General features: G+C 33.4%; 3 protein-coding genes and 1 non-coding gene across 4 annotated transcripts; 1 reads left to right on the top strand and 3 right to left on the bottom strand.

The window, feature by feature from the left end:
• Positions 1-2,623: 2,623 nt before the first annotated feature.
• Positions 2,624-3,760, top strand: LOC112500798 (GATA transcription factor 5). The gene is made up of 2 exons (XM_025104384.1): positions 2,624-2,928; positions 2,997-3,760. The coding sequence occupies exons 1-2, from the start codon at positions 2,644-2,646 to the stop codon at positions 3,636-3,638; spliced, it is 927 nt and encodes a 308-aa protein (XP_024960152.1). The 5' UTR covers positions 2,624-2,643; the 3' UTR covers positions 3,639-3,760.
• A 5,210-nt stretch (positions 3,761-8,970) lies between these two features.
• Positions 8,971-13,193, bottom strand: LOC112527035 (protein FMP32, mitochondrial). The gene is made up of 7 exons (XM_025137519.1): positions 12,664-13,193; positions 12,411-12,542; positions 12,250-12,309; positions 9,916-9,992; positions 9,682-9,738; positions 9,304-9,370; positions 8,971-9,223 (listed from the first exon to the last, which is right to left on the bottom strand). The coding sequence occupies exons 1-7, from the start codon at positions 12,892-12,894 to the stop codon at positions 9,104-9,106; spliced, it is 744 nt and encodes a 247-aa protein (XP_024993287.1). The 5' UTR covers positions 12,895-13,193; the 3' UTR covers positions 8,971-9,103.
• Positions 13,194-13,257: 64 nt separating this feature from the next.
• TRNAK-CUU lies at positions 13,258-13,330 on the bottom strand. The gene has a single exon. It is a non-coding gene; the product is annotated as a tRNA-Lys (tRNA).
• Positions 13,331-15,456: 2,126 nt separating this feature from the next.
• Positions 15,457-20,381, bottom strand: LOC112502455. Its single transcript, XM_025106367.1, has 5 exons — positions 20,021-20,381; positions 17,186-17,355; positions 16,972-17,032; positions 16,485-16,554; positions 15,457-15,835 (listed from the first exon to the last, which is right to left on the bottom strand). Exons 1-5 carry the CDS (start codon positions 20,220-20,222, stop codon positions 15,715-15,717), a joined length of 624 nt encoding a protein of 207 aa, XP_024962135.1. The 5' UTR covers positions 20,223-20,381; the 3' UTR covers positions 15,457-15,714.
• Positions 20,382-21,658: the final 1,277 nt, after the last annotated feature.

Consider the following 21,658-nt stretch of genomic DNA (forward strand, 5'->3'; position numbering starts at 1 on the left):
GAGCTTTAATAAGTTGTACATACGTACAATTTACTTGTAATCTTGAATTTTAAGTAATATGCATCAATAATCAATACTTAATGCATAAACAATGGTTTTTAAGAGTTTTTATCAAATGCTTTATAATATAGTATAGATATAAAATTTGATTGATATTGAAATATTCATATTGAGTAACATCGAAGCATCTTCTCAAGCGTAACCGTTTTATTAACATCTTACCATAATTGTTGCAAGCGTCGACAGATGAAAATAAACTTTTATAACTATTTTTTCCAAAACAATAAATGTACTTACAGAAAGAAAAAAAGTAAGCATGTACAAAAATCACAGTCTTTTTTTATTAATCTAAACATTTAATCCACTATGCGAGCTGACTAATCTCAGGACGACCACCTGCTTTGTAGATAGTCTAAAGTAACACATTTGAACCTCTATGGCCACAATGAGATATTTATTTCTCCTTAAATTTAAATCTAAGACCTAAAAAACTCAAGTTCAAACTAATCAGATATCACCTTTGTGATTATCATCATGCGTTCTTATTTCACATAAGGAGATGCCAAATTTATTCTCTCCTCCAATCAAAATTCAGCATTTGTAAAACCGATAAACGAAAAATGTAATAAAAAACTATAATAAAAAAGATGATTTTATTTCCAAATGTATTTATCAATTTGACTAATAAATATTTTAAAAGACTATTGTCCCCTTCAATGCTTTCCCATATTTTTAAAATCTTTTTGTCAATTAATTGCATTTAAATCAGAATTTTTTAATAAAAAATTATGTAACAAAAAATATCCACATGAAAATATTTAATATCATAGTTTTATTTGTATTTGTTTCATCATGTGATAGTTTCATATATTTTTGTTTTAATATATGATAGTTTTACATGTATTTGTCTTGCAATGTAAATCGGTTTTACGTGTATTTTTCATTTCAATAGGTGAACAGAAAAAGCTCCATGTTTTTCAAAAACTGAACACAATCATATGTGAAAATAAGAAATAGTGACTTAAATCATAGGTTTTGATGGAAAATAATCATGTAAAAATATATTTTTTATATTGATTCTCATAGATTTGTAGTCTTTTTTGAATATATACAAGGGTATAATCAAATGAGAATTTCAAACATCACGAATACTGTGAGAACTTGTATGTTAAGATAATGTCACATATTTTTTATTTAATGCTAGAACTTTTTTTTAATTAATCTGGATATTCAACCCGCTATGCGAGCCGACTAATCCTAGGGCGACCATCTGCTTTGCGGGTAGCCCGAAATCACCGCATTTGAACCTTTGTGGCCATAAGAAGATTTTTTTTTTCCATTGAATTTGAACATGTGACCTTCAGAAACTTTTGACCTTAAGGTATTAATTCTAGAACTTTTGACCACAAGAGAGTTTTTTTTCCTCATTGGATTTAATGCTAGAACTTAAGGTATTAAGTAACATCTATTATTTTTAAGGTCACGTCTGGTTTGTAGGATTAGATAGGATTTGGAATTCAATTATATTCTAATTCCATGTTTGGTTTGAATGATTGCTTGGATTTGGAATCCTGAAATCTCATTGAAATCCCACAAACATGGGATCTAGAAATCCCATGAAGGTTGTTGGTATTTCGTGGGATTTCATAGTATCTGTACGTTTTAGTAATTTAAAATATGCTAAAAACATTTATTTTACAATAATCAATTAATAAAAAGGTAATTTAATTATTTTTATAATTTGTTGTAATAAATTATTTAGAAAAAACGAAATTCAATCCGATTCCAAATCCTAAAAACCAAGCACACCAAAGATTCCAAATCCTTTCAAATCCAAATCCAAATCCCACCGATTCCAAATACTTACACAAAATCAAAATCCCTCAAAACCGTTCATTCAAATTAAATGCCCTTAAGATATTTTAAGATAATGTTTTACATGATGAATCGATTATCACCATACTTGGGGTTTCAATCGGAACCACTTTAATTTAAAAAAAAAGCAATATAAACATATTTATTACATTTAATTATACACTTGAGGAAACCTGACACTTTTTGGACTACTTGGCCCGCAACATAATTTGTGGCAAAGGTCGCTCATGTATTTTATTTACTATCACATGTAATAAACTACAATATAAAGATATAATAAAATAAAGTAAAAAAAAATGTTTTGACCTCTACATAAAATAAAGGAATTAACCACAAGAGTGGTGTCTGATTGGTTTGAGCTTGACTTCAAATGTTAAAAGTACTAGGAGATCCCATGTTCAAATTCAAGGAGGAATAAAAATCTCATTGTGGCCACGAAAGTTCAAATACGTTAACTCTGGACTATTTGCAAAACAAGTTGTCGTTCTGAAATTAGTCGGCTCGCATAACGAGTTGGATATCTAGGATAATAAAAAAAAAAGGAATTGTGGTTTGAAGGGTTAGAAATATAGCGCACACACACACATATATATATATATATATATATATATACATATATATATATATAGCCGTGGTATTATTATTGTGTGAGGCAAGGCATGTGGGGTTACTACTTATCCTTGATAACATCAATCATAAGACTCCATTTATTCCCCCATTTTCTTTTGCTATTCAGCTCCATTCCCTTTTACCAATTCTTCCATTCATATGATTCAAATGGACTGTCTTCAATCCCAATCCAAACCCACTTTCAAATTCAACCATCTTCCACCCTCCTTTTCCGATGACTTTTTGCCCCTCAATGCCGACGATTTCTTCGTTGATGGCTTACTGGACTTCTCTACAGACGCTGCTTTTGTCCAAGACGACGATAATTCCCAACTTCTAAAACACCCAGATGATACCAACAACCAAAAACCCTCCTCTGTTTCTCCGATCAAAACAGACAACCACGACAGAACCACCGTCCCGGAGACGGAACTCTGTTTGCCGGTGAGAATTCTTTCAAAAATGACCCCTTTTTTGTTTTTTGATTGTTGGTTTTTAACCTTGTGTTACAGGTGGATGATGTGGCTGACCTTGAATGGGTGTCGCAATTCGTTGACGACTCATTTTCCGGCGGATACTTGTTAACATGCGCGGAGGGGAAGTTACCGGAGAGGAAACTGGAGACAGAAACGGTGACTCTTGTTGCTGTAAACCCTTCTTTTAAGAGCATGGTTTATAAAAAAGCGAGAAGTAAGCGGAGTCGTACCGGCGGCCGTGTTTGGTCACTCCGGTCGTCGACGCCGTTGACGGATTCTTCAGCTTCGTCTTCTTCCTCCTCGTCTTGTACTTCAAAACCTCTGCTAGCCTTAGAAGAAATTTTGGGGAAAGCGCCGGTGAAGAGGCAGAAGAAGAAAAAACCGGCGGCGATGGTTGAGACGACGGGTTCCGGCCAGCCGCAGCCTCGGCGTTGCAGCCATTGCCTGGTTCAGAAAACCCCACAGTGGCGAGCCGGTCCACTAGGTGCCAAAACACTGTGTAACGCATGTGGAGTTCGGTATAAGTCGGGTCGGCTCTTACCAGAATACCGACCTGCTTGTAGCCCCACATTTTCCAGTGAAGTTCACTCTAACAATCACCGGAAAGTTCTGGAAATGCGGCGGAAGAAGGAAGAGGCAGTGGACGGCGGTGTATCTCTTCCGGTTCAGAGTTCTTGAAGTGTTGTGAACCGGGTTTTGAAGTGAACCGGGTGATGTAGGTTTATGTAGGCAGTTTCAATCGAGTAGGAGAGAGTCTTTAGTGTATGCTAGTTTGATGAAATTGTTACTTCTACTTTGTCTATTTTTTGATTCTAAACCATCCAATTTACCACATAAATAATTTTATTTTTTAAAATTCATCAAAAACCATTCATTTTCATGAATTATTATATTCATGTGCAAAAAAGGTTTTCCGGTAAAAAAATTGATAAAATCAATATTTAATTAATAAAAATCTAGAAAAAAAATTAAGGGGCTTAGTACATGAAATAACATTTCAAATTCATTTCAATTCCATGTTTCGTTTATTGGATTTTCTGGATTTGAAATTGTAGGATTTAATTGAAATTCTTCAAACATAGTATTTTAAAATTCTTAGGGAGTGTTCAGGATTTCTTGGGATTTTGTAGAATTTCGTAGGATTGTATACAATAAGATTTTAAAAAATGTTAAAAACATTTATTTTGTAATAATCGATTAACAAAAATGTAATCAATTATTTTTATAATTATTTATATGCATAAAACTATAAATAATGAAATTCAATTCTATTCAAAATACTATAAATCAAACACACTAATGATTTCAAATCGATTCCAATCAAAATCCCTTTATGAATTCAAATCTCTCATCAATTATGTAAACCAAACAGACCCTTCTTACATTTTTTTTATTATGGAGTTGCACTTACATATTTTTTATTATAATATTGTATTTTAAATTTTTTATTTATTAAAGTATTATACTTTAAAAAAATTCCAATTATATCAGTGTAGATTTTTCAAGAAAAATACACATGAACAACGTTATATTCAACTGGAGTTCAAAGGCGATGTTTTGTATTACATTATAAGAGAATTAAATCAACAAAAAGTAAATATTTATACTATTAAATCTGCGTTGAAAATTTAGACAAGTTCCCTTGTTAGGACAAGTAAATGATTCAGATTCGACTCTTCCGGTCTTTACAACAATTGGTAACAGTTTTTCATATAATCAACTCCGAATATCTAACCACAGTGCAATCAGTAACCACCATGAAGAAATGAAAAAAAAAATCCCATGACAGCTGTGTATAAAAGCATCTCCAAAAGGTTCTTCCAAACGAAGAATGGTATGTCAAAATCTCCAAAAAAGAACTGTATTCATCTCCAACGCAACTTATCCGTTATGGAGATTACAATATAAATTATATTATTAAAATATTTAATATTTTTCATAAAATATATTTCTCTCTTCTATACATTTAATTTCAAGGATTAATATTGGTAGGAATAATAAAAAATAATTTTCCTTTCATCAGTAATTATTTTTGGGAAGTTTTTCAATTTTAAAGAATTTTCATCATCTCTCATTCTCTCTCCTACTTTTTCCAAGTTGGAGGAGGTTTTTGGAGAATTGTGATATCTAAGTGAGGGACTATCCATGCGATTGGGAGACAAGCCAACAGAGCGGCTCACTTAATTGCTAGACACTCTCGTTATTTATCTTGTACTAAATTTTTTGATGTAACTCCGTCCTTCCTTTTACACAGGGTCGTTCCTTAACATGTTAAATGTGAGATTTTGAACATGGTTCCAGAAATTTTGAGGCCCAAATTTACATGTGTTTATGGTCTTGTTATCGACCTGTATAAAACTATAGTCGAAATTATTTAGGTTCAAACCATTAATTCTTTGGTTTTATGTTCAAATTATTAATGGTTTAAGTTTAGTTTCAGATTGTTAATCGTCTTAGGTTTACCCCATTTGTTCTTAACATATATTCTATGTTATATCATTTATGCAATGCAATCAAAAGTTTTGGATGTAGCGGTGCCTCAAAAAAGATTGGAACGTCCCTGCTCTTACATTGTATTAACGATTTTTGTCATGATCACGTTTTTAATAATATGATTGATTCTCAATCGGGTGATGGTAATGCCGAAACTTGATTGGGCCTCATTTGTTCTTTTTCAAAAAAAAAAAAAAAAGTGAGGGACTAAAAGTGTCATATTTTCATGTCACACCAAGTATCACACATGTATGGTCATGGACGCTCCATGTATGCATCAAATAATGTGAGGTGAGGTGTTGGACACTATCCCAACATCCACCACACGACCAAATCAAATTTATTTGATTTTTCATTTTTTATTGTATTTTCCATGTCCCGTGAACGAAAACCATAATTTACTATTTGCGTTTATCTTTATCGAACATAGCACATGGTCGAAAGCAAACCAAGTGTGACTGATGTTATATAACGTGTCTTTGCTTCTCTAAAACCACATTTTTATTGGCACACTCTTGAAACTCGTACAATCAATTGAATTGTCAGTTTGATGAAAATGGAGCAAACAGGTAATTAAACAATCAATTGGGTGATCATATACTCGATTTATTTCTAGCATGCTTTTTTCGTTGTCATTTTTTATGGATGAAGGACGTCCTCCGCATCCTCACCACCACCCACCTCCACCTCTAACTCCCCCTCTTCCATAACAAAAACTTTTCACATTCCCTCCACGACCACCACCATTGTTGCCGCCACCACCACAATCACCACCATCACAACCACCACCGTCATTACTAAATTTATCATGTTTATAAAAGAGAAATAGAGATGGAATACACGTTAAATGGGATATTCGTGAGCAATGGGCATAGGACCCGAACCCTAATGAACAAGTTGGTGTGCAGTGACATGTTAACGAATAGGATTCGATGGTAGTGGGCTAAATGCGGTCCAGTCCACCTACCTACGAAAGAGCACGCCTTCCCTTATTTTTCTTAGAATAAAATATGATTTTTGTCCTTATGAATTGTTAAAAATTTCAATTTTTCTTTTTTTATTGTTTGTAATTTATTACTATTTTTGTTCTTATAATTTACAATATATTATTGTTTTGGTTCTTATGGTTTATACCTTATTACTGTTTTGGTCCCTTATACTTAAAGGTAGAAAATATAGCCAAAAATAAAAATAACAATAAATTACGAACCATTGAAGCGAAGATGACACTTTCTAAAACATAAGAATGAAAATCAAAATTATTAAAAAATCATAACGATATAAATCATAATTTACTATTTTTTTTATTTTAAGGAAACAATTTATTTTAGGTTTTTTTAATTTTAATATGTTATAATCATCCCATCATGTTAATAACTTTAAACAAATGATACAGTGGTTAAACCTTAGAATGGCATAATGGAAATTCTCATCTACTCCGTGTTTGAATTTAAACACTACGAAAGCTCTTATGGCCCCGAGGTTCACATGTAATGACTCGAGACCATTCGTGGTCACGTAGAGATTAGTCGGTGTGTGTAAGCTGACCCAAAACCCACGATTACCAAGAAAAATCTTTAAACGAATAATTTCTTTGTGTTCTATAAGTAACAATATTATATACAATAAATTCAAGAACTTTTTTTGAACCATGTTTTTAAAGAAAACACAACATTAATTTAAAATTATTAGGTACTTATTGTACTTTAAATAATTATAACATTATTTTTTAAAAAAAGTACTGAATTTTTATTATAAGTTCGTTTTCGTGTAAATATACTCATAGGTTGGTACGATTATTAACTAAACTCGAATAAAAGAAATACTGAATACATGCATGTCTGCATCTTTTCACCCACAAGTCAAGCGGATGTATTCATCGATTGTACCGAATCAACATATATGTCAAGTCTAATAACATACCAACAAAATTGTTTGATTCTTTCCGGGGTGAAGTTTGAGTGATAGTAAACATTGGTCTAATCGGATTCTTATTTAAAAATCACGAGTATTTTCCAATTACAAATAAAATGGCAATCAAACTTACAACAATGTCGTTCTCATTGATGCTAGATAGACTCAAACAACTTGATACTGTTAGGCACGTTGGGCCTCTCTCCGAGACAGTACCCAAATCGTTACTTTTATCCGTTGAGCAACGGCCCTTCCACTCGGCACCGTCGGATCACTAAGATCGACTTTCGTCCCTGATCGACGGGTGGGTCTTGCAGTAGATATAATTTATTATTTTTTGATCTTCAGTAATAATAATCAATCAATTGATAGAGGCGATGGAGAAAAACTTCTGTCATTGTATTTGATTGAAGAAAACTATGAATAATACAAAGGGAAAGAAGATCATATAAACTAGAGGTGATCAATACGGATGAGTTATGACCTTAACTTATTATTTTGTGTAACGTGCCTAGTAAATCAATCTTTAGCGTATTCTGACGGACTTGATAACTCGTCCATACCCATCCAGTAAACGAGCCAACTTATCCAGAGGCTAATGGGTCTGAAAAATCTTTTACATTTAAAAAAGAAAACTTATATAAAATCTTTCAATATACATATCCTTCTTCCAACATAACAATGTATATACTATATAGTTTAAAAAGGTCATAGTTTCACAAAATACGGTGCATGCACATTTTCTCCAAGGATTTATCAACATGTAGAGTCTGAATTTTTCAACAACCAAATATTTCAAGATCGAGATTCCAGACGTACTATACGAGATATCACATATGATATATATATATATATATATATATATATATATATATATATATATATATACTTGAGAGACGTTTGGTACTCGGTAGTAGTAATTTAGTCAAAAGTCGGGCTTCTTACACTTTTTAAAAAAAATATTAATTTTAATATTCTAGCTTGAGCCGGTCAATTTTTTCAAGAATAGTATCCATGAACAACTCTAATATAAACCAATTCATAACTATGCAACAATGACAAAAATGGTCCTGAAAGTATGTACAATAACATATATATATATATATATATATATATATATATTAATATCAAATCAATTTACTAAATTATTCTTGTAATTAAATTGTAAACATGACATAAACCTATTAGAAGAATGGAATTTGATTAGTTGACATGGTTTGCAAAGTTAACACAAAATTGTTGATTAACATTTGATCTTCCCCTCTCTTTCTATATATATATGTGTGTATGCGCGCGCTAACTACACCTCCTTAAACTCACTAAAGATCGTCGGTGTTGATGAACGAACCAAGTTGAGTTTGGAAATAATACTATTCGAATCGGGTCTGAATGAAAACAATCTCTTCATCTATCGGGGAAAAGAGAGTTTATGTCCATTCCAACTCCCTCACACACCGCTTCTAAATATGATATATTGGATGCGTTTGGTTTAATTTGTTTTAATGTCATATCCTTTAATAATCCAAATAGTTACGAGATTTGCTCACTTTCAATATACACCCATTCTAAGGGCAGAAGCAATATCATCAAAAAACAAAGAGCATGAAGGGAAAGAACAAACTCATTAAGGTTAAAATTAGTTTATAATATGCTACATTTTCATCTTCATTCATCACGAACAATATAAAACGCGTGAATATTTTTTTCTCTATGTGTTAACGCTAAACGTTACAGTTTTACATGAGTATACGTAACACCGCCAGTCCAACAGCAGAAATCGAGACAAGGGTACCTATGCAGTACTTGATCACATCGTATTTCGCTGCTTCCAATTGAGCTCTTAACGAATGAATTTCCTAAACCAGTTCCCGTAAGTCAACATTTTAGTCAAACTATTTTCAATAAAACCGCGATAAAAGAGGACACGTTTACTCACCCGATCAAGCTTGTTTGTGAGGTTAGCAGTTTCTTGGCTTTGGTTTGCTAGCTCGTCACGAATTCTCCTGCATTCATTCATATGTAACTTCAAAAGAAAGTGTGCACTAACATACAACGTTCATAAAGGGTTGTTATGATTTTTTGAACTATCGTGCTTATCTTTTTGTTGCAAACGATCTGTTGGGTTTTTAATAAAATGCACCAAAAACTCGATACTTTGCAAAATTGAGCAATTTTGGGCAAAAAATGCTAGGGTTTTTTTGCATTAAAATAATTGGTTCTTGCCAACAATGGTTAGTTTGGAACGAAGAGCAAGTACAATAGTTCAAAAATTCGATCACTTTATTCAAAAAATAAAAGAGATGCATCTCGTTACCCCCTTTCAAGATTCAAATCCAGACGCTGTCCCGCAGTGACTTTGTCAATTTCGTACCTGTGTCACAATCAAAATCAATAATCAACTAATTTCGAGTTACAAATAGAGATTTGATGAGCGATGAAGAGGTTTCATCTTTAGCAAATCCGATCAAAATTTGAAGGTATGTTCGATCACAGAATCATATGCTGCTAGAAGTAGTTGAATCAATAGTCGTCAGTCAATCATGGATACCTCAACTCACTGCGCATCTTCTCTATATCGTTCCTCAACTTCTCCGTCTCACGCTGCAATGATGAGAAATGATTTTCCTGCAAAAAGATTAACAGAATCCAACTGGTTGGAAGAAGAAATTCCAAAAAAATCCCTTTTGTTGGTTAAACTAGGGAGTTGAAAGACAATCCACCAAAATAAGCAAATCAAAGAGAACAGCACTGCACTTTGATCAGGAAAGATGATATGCTCATGTCCATCAGCCTGCATTTGACTTGTAGAAGGTTGTGGTTTTAATTTGACATGGGTAGTTTAGTAATTTACCGATCTTGTCCCATCTCCCTTCTTTGGTTCCACCTATCTAGGTGGGACAGAAAAAAAAATAAAATTTTGTCCCACTCAGGTCTTGTCCTATCGAAGTCTAATGTCGTGTCAAACGTGGGACAACAAATTTTTGTATTGTCCTGTTTCGTGTACCAAACACACCCTTAATAACCAACAAACCCGTAGATAACACTAATTTTGGTCCACAAGATTCCATGGGAGTAACATATAACACAAAATATATTCCTGGATTGACAAAAAACACAAAATATAGCATGAGATAAAAACACAAAAGATGGTGTTAATGCTGCATTTGAGATGCACAACTTAAAAATTATGACTTTGAACAGCGTCCACAGATTCCTACACGGTTAAGGCAATCCATTAAATTTTATCAACTAGAAAATTCAGGTTAGACCAAACTTAGCCTGTCTAAATACCCAAAATCAAACTAACTAGAAAAAAAGAGCGTCAACAAGCAAACGGTTATAGTTTAGGCATCTGATAATGAACCCAAATAAACTAAACATAGATGCTACAAAAAATTGTTTCACATATATTGTCTTATTTGACTAAAACATTCATCAAAACTTACAAATAAAAGTCCATGTGATCAACCTAACCATATAATAATCAGGCCTTGTCAAATAGAAAATTTAGGTTCAAGAAAAAAGGTTAACAAACCCAATGCCAAAATATAAACGAAAGAATTGAACGAAATTTTAGAAGGAAAGAACATATGTAAACAACGTGAGACAAAGAAAGATGGAACTTATAACGTCTACTAAATTTGATGAAGATGGAGTTCTTATCAACTCCAGGGGTACTTATTAACATTTATAGCAAGGATGAGATGCCTACTCAAAATACCAGTGGAGTGAAGAACGGACATCATGCTACTCATTTATAGAAAAACATAGAGTTGGTATTTAACAAATGAGCCACATAATCCTACTCCACAAGAGTATTCCTCGGAATAAACCAAGAAGCCAAATATTGTCATATAGGAATAAGTTTGCATTGTGGAACAACACCAATCAAATCTCGGGGATAGATATAGAAGAGTGCATGATCACTAAAAACCATGTTCAAAATAATATATTGGTAGCAGTAGAAAGAAGAGTACAACTGTGCGTTACAACCATCTCCTTGTTGAAGGATCAATTACAATGAAAACATCTTATTATATCATGGTTCCCCAGATGAAGCAAGTAGAGAGTTAAATCAGGGATCTTCTACAAGTCATCATCTCTTAAACTTGGTTATACATGGTTTAACTAAACTAGAGATAAAGGAGATTAAAAGATCCTCAGTGAGAACATTCTAATTGGATTGATAAAATTAGCCTTATAAATATCAGCAGATCACCAAGGAGAACATGAAGTGTGATGTTTCATTTGTTACATATTTGCACAACCGTGTGAAATTTTCAGAAATATTTGGTTAATCTCTATCCCTTTTGAAATCAACAACTCAAATTATGTTTTGATAGCACAATTCAACAGAAATCATCATCCTAATTGAGGGGGATGCAAATCCTAAATGAATGGTGTGTGAATGTTCTTATCCAGCATATTGCCCATTTGAGCTCTTCAATAAGGATTTTCTTTCATGTGATGGGTATTCTAGGTTACATTTTATACATATATCCTCTCATAGGCTCCCAAAAGATGATTAAAGTATACAAAATCAAGAATTTCCCTTCCACCCACCTTCAATATAGTAAAATCTATCTCATCATGTGGATAACCTAGATGTCAACTACAACCTCCAATTAAGATGCCAATGTAATAAAAGAAAGGGGTCATCCATAGCCACATTCTCCATCAGTATCAAAACAAATGCTTCTTAACCCATGTTCAAATTCACTTATAAGATTTACACCCACTAATGATTTTCCAATCTGGATGATTATTTCAACTTCATCTGGGGCCTTTAAGAATTTACAGCATAAAAAGGATGCAACATTGCAATATGTGTATGATTAGGGTCATAGACATGCTTCAAAAAGGAAGAACAAGAACCAATCACCTGAGAGCTTTGTACTTGGGACTTGAATTTCCCCAAATTACCATCTTGAGTCATCTCAATCTAAAGAATAACACAGATCCACAACAATTTGAGTTTAATCACCAAAAACACAACATAACTCAATCAATCCAATTAATTCATAGAAAAAGAAACAAACAAACCCTTTGCATTTCACCCTTGGAAACAAAAGATTGAGCCACATTTTCCAAACTATCATTCAAAACCTCAGTGATTGCAGATGTAATGGCTTCCGCTTGCTTCGAAGGTACACCTTGTCCTTCTAATCTTCTAACCTAAAAATGCACGTCAAAGCATTAACACATTTCACATACACCAAAACAAAAATTATATACCAAAACAAATACTACGTTAACTTTATTCATTCCATCAATCGAAAAGGGAAAATAGGCTTACAAGCGCTAGGGTATCAACAAGAAATAGGCGCTTGCCGTTGGATTGAACAAGTTGAGAAATCTGTCGGCAATCAAATCTGCTACTACTCGGATAAAAATGAGACGAAGATAACGACCATGAAGATGAAAGGTGGCTTGTGGGGAAGAAGACGCCTCTAAAAACCGATGAATCAATGGCCTGGACGGATCTTAGTTTCGTTCCGGCCCGGATACAGGCCGCATAAGCGGCCATTAATATAGAATCCGAAACGGAACTGATAACTTCTTACAAACAAACAAGCGATTGAAGACCCTCGATCGGAAAAGATCCCTAAATAACGAATCAAACAAAATCCAAAAACAAAAGAATCTTGATCGAAAAGAAAAGAAATGAAATGAAATGGATTTCCAATCTGAATTGAACAAGAAGAAGAAGAAGAAGATTAGGTTTGTGGGCTTTTATCGTTTGTCATCGGGAATCGTGGAGGAGTGGATTAAGGGTTCATTTTGAAGGTTTTTTCTTAACCCGTCGTCGGTTGATTGAAGCCCGATTCCATACACGTTTTTCGTTAGAAGCTTTCACGAAACGTAAAAAAAAAGAAAAAGGAAAAAGAAGCGCCCACCGTGGGGCTCGAACCCACGACCACAAGGTTAAGAGCCTTGCGCTCTACCAACTGAGCTAGACGGGCTTCTTGTTTCCATTCTAACAACCGTCTTAGATATAGTATATAAAATCGGTAAAGGGTAATTTGGTAAAATAGAAATTCCAATAATTTTTATTTTGTATGTATTATTAAATCAAATTCCCTTTCAAGTAATGTTATTTAGGGGCTGTTTATCAAATGCTTACTCGGATAAACGCTTATCAAGTTACATTACCTTATCGGGTGAACATGACAAAAACCAATAATCTTATATGGTAAGAGCGAAGGCAAGGATCGAGAGTATTACTCGATAAGTGATGGTGATGACTCTTACCATGGTTAGCACTTACTAAGTAAATTGTTACATATGATGTCGTTTCGGTAGACTAAAATCTTACACGATAAGTAAGCGATAAAGTTGAATTTTATCGTTAAGCGCTTACAGGGTAAGTATAAGGTAAACATCCCCTTAGAATATTTCATTTTCTTCGCTTACCTGTTATACCATTGTTGTTACTTGATGACGGCATCTGGGAGACTACTTGGACAGTTTAGCGACGTGAGTTTGTTGTCATGTCTGGGTAACCATAATTTACGTATAAGTGATTCATCGTTTGACATTCATATATACAAGTATATATAGACTCGGGAAAGAAGTGTTTCTTGTTTTGTTTTTCTCGATTTGCATTTTCTCTTGCTAAAAATATCCATTTAGAGTTGTTTGGTATGTTGTTAACGTGTTAACTGCCCTGACTACGACGTGTAGTAACTAAATTACTTGTTTCATAATAAGATTATTCCATGTGCGGATTAATTAGACACATAATTGGTAGCCCCGTTTGGAAAAACATATGGCACAAAACCAAAATCGTCCTCTATCTTGTCTCCCACAATTACTTTATGTTCAGTTCAGAAAAACCAACAGTCTTTTTTGTTACCACTTACAGCCCGAATTTGATACCTCAAAAAACACTACGTTTGCTCTTGAAGATCGACTATAAGATATAGATTATAGAGATGCATTAAGAGTTCCTTAAGCATGGGTTTGTGGTCCTCTTTTATCTTTCATTGCTTCGTAGTTTTTCTTTTCATGAATCTTCTAAGAATTGCACAATTAAAAAAGACTAAATGCTGAAAACAACAATTTACCCTAGTGGTATCATAGTTCTTGGCCTTCTAGGAGGCCAGGAGTTCAAACCTTACCAAATGTGAGGAGGGTGTGTCCGTTTATTTGTTGCATTTGCCCCATATTATATATATATATATATATATATATTATATATACTTTAAAAAATAAAAATAAAAACAATTTAGGAAGCAATGGTACCAAAACATGTTATTAACCCAAAATGTTGGTGCATAGTTGCTTATATTCCGTTGTTTTCATCATTTAACAAAGTGTCTTTTAGAACTAACAAGTTTATTTTAGTGTTGTAAATTCTGAATTTATTAATCCTAAATTATTTAATAATTCACAACTTCTGCATGTCAAATCCGACATTGGAAAGCATGCTAAAAAGACAAGAAATGAATAAGCTTCATGTCGAATAAACCTCCAAGTGATCCAAAACTTTGGTTACACAAAAGAATTTTGTAATCGTCAAACTTACATGAAAATGCTTTCAGTAGAATTTTTTTTTTTTTTGACGATAAATAATATAGTCAGTGGATTTTTATCGACTTTTAGAATTAAACGCTTAATAAGACTTATAACTTAGAGATTACATGGAAACAACTTAACAAGACTTGTAACTTATTCGATAAGCTATATTGTAACAAGACTTATAACTTAGAGATTGTTTGAGAACAACTTAATAAGACATAACTTAGGGATTAAACACTTGATAAGACTTGTAACTTAGCAATTGTTTGGAAACACTTAATAAGACTTGTAACTTGGGGATTGTTTGGAAACCGCTTAACAGGACTTGGAACTTATTTGATAAGCTATATTGTCCCTTACCAAGTAAGAAACTTACCTACCCGCCATTTTGATAAGCTATACAACGCTATATTGATGACCGAAAATCTTATCCAATAAAGTAAGTGAGAAAAGGACTCTTACCAGGTAAATGTTTGCCCAGTTTGTGTCAGTAATCAGTAATGAACGAAACAAAGAAACAGAAAGTAGTGACAATTATTTGTATATGAAAGAAACAAAGAAACAGTAATTATAAGTAACCCATGAAACTCATTAATATCTGCAATTATCAGTCGGTGTACAAAAATAATATTAGGATGCATAACCATCTGTTTTAGTTTCAAGACATTATGAGAACAAAATGAAAATGTTTTGCATCCTTAAAACTAGAGACAGAGACTTGATGATTCATCTTCTTTTCTTTACTGCTCTTGATCATCAGTAGTAGTAAAGTGTGGGTCTTTGGTATGGATAAAGAATGTCCATTCCTACAATCGTTATTTCCTTGTTACTTTGGTCGTCTTCGATAAGGATACAAAATGTCATCCACGCTTTCCTTTATTTGATTCCCAACTTTACGCACGTTCTTCGCTACCCCTGATGCAACTACATTTGCATTTCTCGTAAATCTGTTTTAAATCACAAAAAAGGAAACTATATATAAGCACAGCTGTTCCAATTACTACAAACACAAGCAACTACTTGCAGTGGCGGACCTAGGATTTCTTTTCTTTTGTGGGTGCACCTTTAAGGTTTGACCTGGGGAAGAGAGTCATTGGAGTTTGACCTAGGGAAAAGTCAATTGGGCGGATTTAAAGAATAAAAATACATTTTTTAAAATGGAATCAACCTTTATCCTTCAAATATATATATGTTGCCTCGAAAAATGAGATAAAAAGCAATAATTTTTAAGATGAATTGGCATTGAAAAATAAAAATAAAAATGGGAAAAAAATTAACAAAAAGTAAAACTAAATTTACCAGTGAAAGATTCACCAGTGACCTCTTATATATGATGTGGTAATCCAACCATTCCCCCTATTTAATTTTAGTTTTTACGGTCACCCGTCAAAATCAAGTGGGTGCACCTTTCAGACAACTACATTTTTTTCTCTAGCAACAATCAAGTGAGCGGGTGCATGGGTGCCCGCTCAGCTCCTAACAGGCTCGCCCCTAACTACTTGCCCACTAAACAAATCACAAAACTATATACATAGATCTTAAAATGTTAAACTTTGAACAAATAGAGAGAAAGCATAGACACAAAAAACTACTTGCCTGCTAAAGAAATCATCCGCTGCAGATTGAGCTGGCCTGTTTACTCGTGGTTGTGGAATTGCATGGTTATCTTCAAAAACATCGATGTGTAAGCTTTTATAATCCAGCCACCAATAGAAAATCAAGAACGCCATAATTTGACTTAGAAATTCAAATGAACCAGTTTTGATGTAAAAATCAATATGAAAAATATTTACCCTTTTGAGGAAAAGACAATAACTAGACCATAATGTACAAGTGCTAAATTGTTGTAAATAGAAAAAGAATCGTCCTTAATAATGCAAAACTATATATAAGGATGACGATTATATAGAGGACAGAAAAGGGTATATCAAATGAACAATTTTTTTTTAGAGTTCTCTCAAATGCCAACCAATGGTCACAAAAATGTGCCATCTAATAGGAGGCCAAGTCCAATTAACCCGTAACAATTGGTAATAGGAACTCTCAACAAACTTAAGATCATGATTCTAGTCAAACGCTTTACCTTTGTTATGCACATGATGAGGAGTAGAGTTAGCGTTGTTAACTTTTCTATCCACCAGAACCTGCAAACACAGAAAGAAAATAGCAGCACATTAAACAAACATACACATATCAGAATGAAAAGTAAATGCAACCACTCAGGCACCAAGAACATCCATCCACATAAACAATATATATATATACACACACACATATATGATGGGGAGAGAGAGGACCTCGATACCAACACAGGCTGGCAACTCCTTTTGTGTTTCTTGTGCATCCCCACTGTGATTTTTCATATCTGAATAAACGGAGTAACCAACACAACCATATCTGAAATCAGCAAGGCTCCTACCCTCTTTTGAAGCTTCCATCTCAGATTCTCCAACGTAGTAGCGAGGTGCTAGTCATAAAAGTTCAAATTTAGGATCCCAAATATTTTGTAATTTAACAAGCAAAACTACCCTCAAGGTAAATCCAGCACTTAGTAGAGAAAATACTAGTAAAAGAAGAAATATAGAAAAAGCTAATTAAATATTTCTACATTCTATGACAATTTAACCTATGAGTATAAGTTCAGTCTCATTCATTTTCCACGACTTACTGACATTGTATCCAATAGAGTACGACTGATACAAGATTTCCTTATAAGCAAGAGTGGTTAGAAATCCTTTGTTTTCTTCTTGATGAAGTTTGCATATACTGTTTCCAGACCAGTCCATGGTGTCCGTTTGATTAATTTACTTTAAAAGCACATAGAATAATAATGACAAAAGGCTACAGATACCACCATTACACCCCAAGATCATGATTTAGCCATCAAATGTAAAACAGTTACAATTTAAACAAAGCAAAGTTCAACAAACACCGTTTATAAAGACGTAATGGCGATGCCATGGAACTAAGTTGTCTACAAAATATAAAGATCAAAGGATGGTTTAAACTCAACTTTTTGAAATAATTTCTTGGAAGTTTACGCCCATAAAACCTGTCAAGATAGATTATTTTGCATTGATTTCTTAAACTTCTACAAGCATCCCCCAATCACCACATCTATATTCAAGGGATTAAAATGACCAAACTGAATTTAATTCACCACATATGTTATTCCATGCAAATCAAGTGTTAATTGCAGAAAGCCACAAAAGCATATAATTCATTGTGTTTCCGTTAACTTAGTTTGTCTAATTTTGTAAAAGTAGAACTTGAAGATGATGATACCAGCAGTTATTTCTGAGATTATAAACATGAAATGAAAAGTTTAATGTTAGTGCCAGATCGTTGCAGGCTCCCATTTGGTTAAATATATAAGAGGAAACATATGCCCCCTTCTCAAATGTAACAGCTAGATTTCGACTTTGGATGTAAATTGGCTACTTTTAAACTTCAAAAATCCTGACAGGACAAATCCTTTTGAGTAAATTTTATTTTTAGTAACTACTTTAAACCATATAATTTACAAATACTGCAAAATAAAAATTGTAGCCACTAATTTCTCAACAAAATTCTAACAATCTGAATTGTAAAAGTACTAGGTATATCGAATCACAATGTAGCTCTCTTTTGTGGGATGGGAGTAAAAGGTACAGCAACAAGAAACCTTAAACGATCCAACCATTAAAGCTATAACTTGGTGCTATATGTTGGCATCATACAGAACACCCAATGCAGAGTGTGCTATTTGTAGTACGATACGACCATAAGTTAAAATTTGCATATAGAACACTCCGCTGATATAAAGAGTTTAAGTGACTGCTTAATCTATAAACTGCCAGCCTCTGGACAGTGGTCTCAGACCCACACCACACGACTGGAGGGCATTTCCTCCTTCATCCTCTTTGACTCTTTTCCTACCTTTTACAACTCTAGCAGTTCCAATCTAGCCCCATCCAAGCAGACTTGCTCACACCAATTTTTCATTTTTTTCAGTGTTAAAAATCCTCACATAGTGATGCTTAATCAGCTGTCTAAGTGATATGTCATCCTAGCTTCAACTAGAGACTAATTCCTGGATAAGCATTTCACAGAGTTAAGTAGCTAGGCCCATTAATCAGACTAATAAATCAAGTGGCCGGTATTTGTTAAGCCCGTTAATAAACTAATTCATCCCGATTCAAATAAGCCAGTTAATCACCTTCTACTTTTTGTTGCCCAACTGCTCGAAATCAGTTGAAAACAAACTGACATAGTTATATGCCTAAATGCAAATTAACCGTTTCACAATTATTACCCTAATCCATTATAAAAACAGAAACAGAAAATGGTGATCTGAGAATTGAAATTTTTGTTCTTCTAAATTGCTTATCATGTATATTTTTTTTTTTTTGGGGGGTTAATCTGATAGACTCCATGCTTCACAATCCTAAAAATAGAACTAACGAAATTTATCATACAGAAAGTAATTGCAGACTTGTATAAAAAATATAGTATCAAAATTGAAATGAATGTGTTCACTAAGGCAAAAGAATATAGATACAATCATGCCAAGCTGCAAATAAAGATAACTCAAAAGGGAAGACCTTCAGCAAAACAGAAACCTAACCAATTCAACATATTCATATTACTCCATATCTAAAAGAGCTTAAAAGCTTTACAATTCCCAGCAGCCCAATGACACAACGTCAAGGTGTATAAGGATGTGTAAATTTTCTCTTCCATATTGATCCTTACTTGCAATACTTTTGATTCTTTTATCTCAAACCTTTAGGTCGTGGAATGCAAAATTGACATGGAATCTCTTTCGAATGAACCGACATTAATTCTACTTATAGCACTTATTATAAAGAAAAATCTGTTCAGCAATTCTTTCCTCAAAATTCTTGAAATCAATATCATTCGAAAATTGATAATATAATCTGTTTGACGTGATGATCGCAAACCCAATCCCAGTTTGACATAATTATAAGCATTAACGACTTTGTCTGGATTAATTTACAAAGTGAATTCCATAATATCAACCCAAAATCAAATAATCAAGAATCAAAATCTAACATGATTCCCAGATCAAGAATCCGAAATTAAAGCATCCAAAAAATATTCTATGAGAAGGAGAGGGAGAAGTGGAGTACCTTTAGGAAGGGAACGGGTGATGCCGACGCAAACAGGGTTGCGAGAATTGGATTTGAGAGTTGATGAATAGTACAAACATCCTTTGCATGATTTGCCTTTTCTGGAAGAGACTTTTTCGTTCAACAACTGCAGATTATCATGATCTTTGGAGTTAGGGTTTCCTTCGTTTGGTCCCTTCACATCTTCACCCCCTTCTCCCATCTCTTTCACCCCCTAATCTTCTCTGATCAATACAAGATATCCCCCGCCGCTGCTTTTGCTTCAGATTACTTTCGACGCGAGCAGTACGGATGACGATGATGATACGATGCCGATGAAGAAGTTGTTGCTGAACCAAATTCTAACATAGCAATCAAAAATGGTATTAACCCCCACACTTTTGTTTAATTGGAAACTACAATACGATGTCGCTCTACCACAAATGGTTATATGAGTTTAAACATATGTTTTTTTAACGGTGGATGATGGTGTCAGATTGTATGAATCTCGACTAATTCAAAGCATTGCATTTGTAATGCGATGGTCAACAGTTCGATTTCGATAGTCGGCTTTACTTTATTTATTTTATTCGATGTTTTACATGATTAATAATGCATCTTTTTTTTTATTAACCTGGATATCCAACTCACTATGTGAGTCGACTAATTCCAGGACGACCATCTGCTTTGCAGATAGCCCGGAGTCACAGTATTTGAACATCCGTGGTCACAAAGGGATTCTTATTCCTCCTTGGTTTAGAAATCAAAGAATATTGAAAAAAAAATGTCTTCCTCTTATGACAAAAGTCATTGATTTATTATGTTATAGGAATTTACAACTATGTTACAAAAAAAATTCTTTTCTTTTTCTATATATAGAATATAAAAATCTGGATATGTATCCAACTCATCTCATTATTCTTTAATAGAATAATACTTCAGTAAATTTTGCTTTATTTCGAATTTAGTTCATTTTTAGGTTAGGGTTATTCTGTAGAATGAAATTTCATCGAGGATACATGACAGAATGATGGGTTATGTTTGGCACCTAAATCTGACCTAACTCTTGTCAGGCTTTTGTTCTCTTCTTCCCTCAAAGTTATGGAGTAAGACATCGATTTCTCAATAAGATCAATTTTTTGAGTGAACATGTTACGGAATCTAATTAGTTAAAATGAAAGTAAAAGTTTTATAATATTATTGTTCACTCTAAAATATAAAATAGATTTGATACAATTAAAAAAATGATCAAAATAGGAATTCTAATTTGATTCCATAATGATTCGAAAAGAGTTTCATTTTAAAACGAAATTACACGACCCAGTTCTTATTATTCCGTTATAAGTTGAGTTGAAAAATGACCCAAAAATGAATTCGCTGATTGGAAACGCAGTATGGGTAGATGTTACAGATGATGAATCAATTTCTTTTTATACAGTTGTGACTTTATCCTTGTTAGTGTTGTCTATAATGATAGATGAATCAAAAATTTTCAATTGGTATTTTTGTTTATCTCCTATTTTGCAAAAAATTAGACAGCCTGCTTTGAGGTTAAATAAGGGTATGATCAGGCTCTTTTAGGCTGGGTGTTTTTGTTTCACCAGATATTCTCAGATCTTTTTAGGCCAGATGTTTTCGGATCATGCCGACACCCAAAAA

The sequence above is a fragment of the Cynara cardunculus genome (assembly GCF_001531365.2).
Source record: "Cynara cardunculus var. scolymus isolate 2C chromosome LG 1, CcrdV1, whole genome shotgun sequence".
Taxonomy (NCBI): Eukaryota; Viridiplantae; Streptophyta; class Magnoliopsida; order Asterales; family Asteraceae; genus Cynara; species Cynara cardunculus.

Excerpts from the sequence above, each read along its gene's own strand:
- LOC112500798 (XM_025104384.1), top strand. The coding sequence starts at position 2,644 with ATGATTCAAATGGACTGTCTTCAATCCCAATCCAAACCCACTTTCAAA. Across the intron at positions 2,929-2,996 it reads AGACGGAACTCTGTTTGCCG|GTGGATGATGTGGCTGACCT; the intron begins GTGAGAATTCTT and ends CTTGTGTTACAG.
- LOC112527035 (XM_025137519.1), bottom strand. The coding sequence starts at position 12,894 with ATGGCCGCTTATGCGGCCTGTATCCGGGCCGGAACGAAACTAAGATCC. Across the intron at positions 9,739-9,915 it reads AAGATGCGCAGTGAGTTGAG|GTACGAAATTGACAAAGTCA; the intron begins GTATCCATGATT and ends ATTGTGACACAG. Across the intron at positions 9,371-9,681 it reads GATTTGAATCTTGAAAGGGG|GAGAATTCGTGACGAGCTAG; the intron begins GTAACGAGATGC and ends GAATGAATGCAG.
- LOC112502455 (XM_025106367.1), bottom strand. The coding sequence starts at position 20,222 with ATGGGAGAAGGGGGTGAAGATGTGAAGGGACCAAACGAAGGAAACCCT. Across the intron at positions 17,356-20,020 it reads CACCCGTTCCCTTCCTAAAG|CACCTCGCTACTACGTTGGA; the intron begins GTACTCCACTTC and ends TTTTATGACTAG. Across the intron at positions 16,555-16,971 it reads TCATCATGTGCATAACAAAG|ATAACCATGCAATTCCACAA; the intron begins GTAAAGCGTTTG and ends ATGTTTTTGAAG.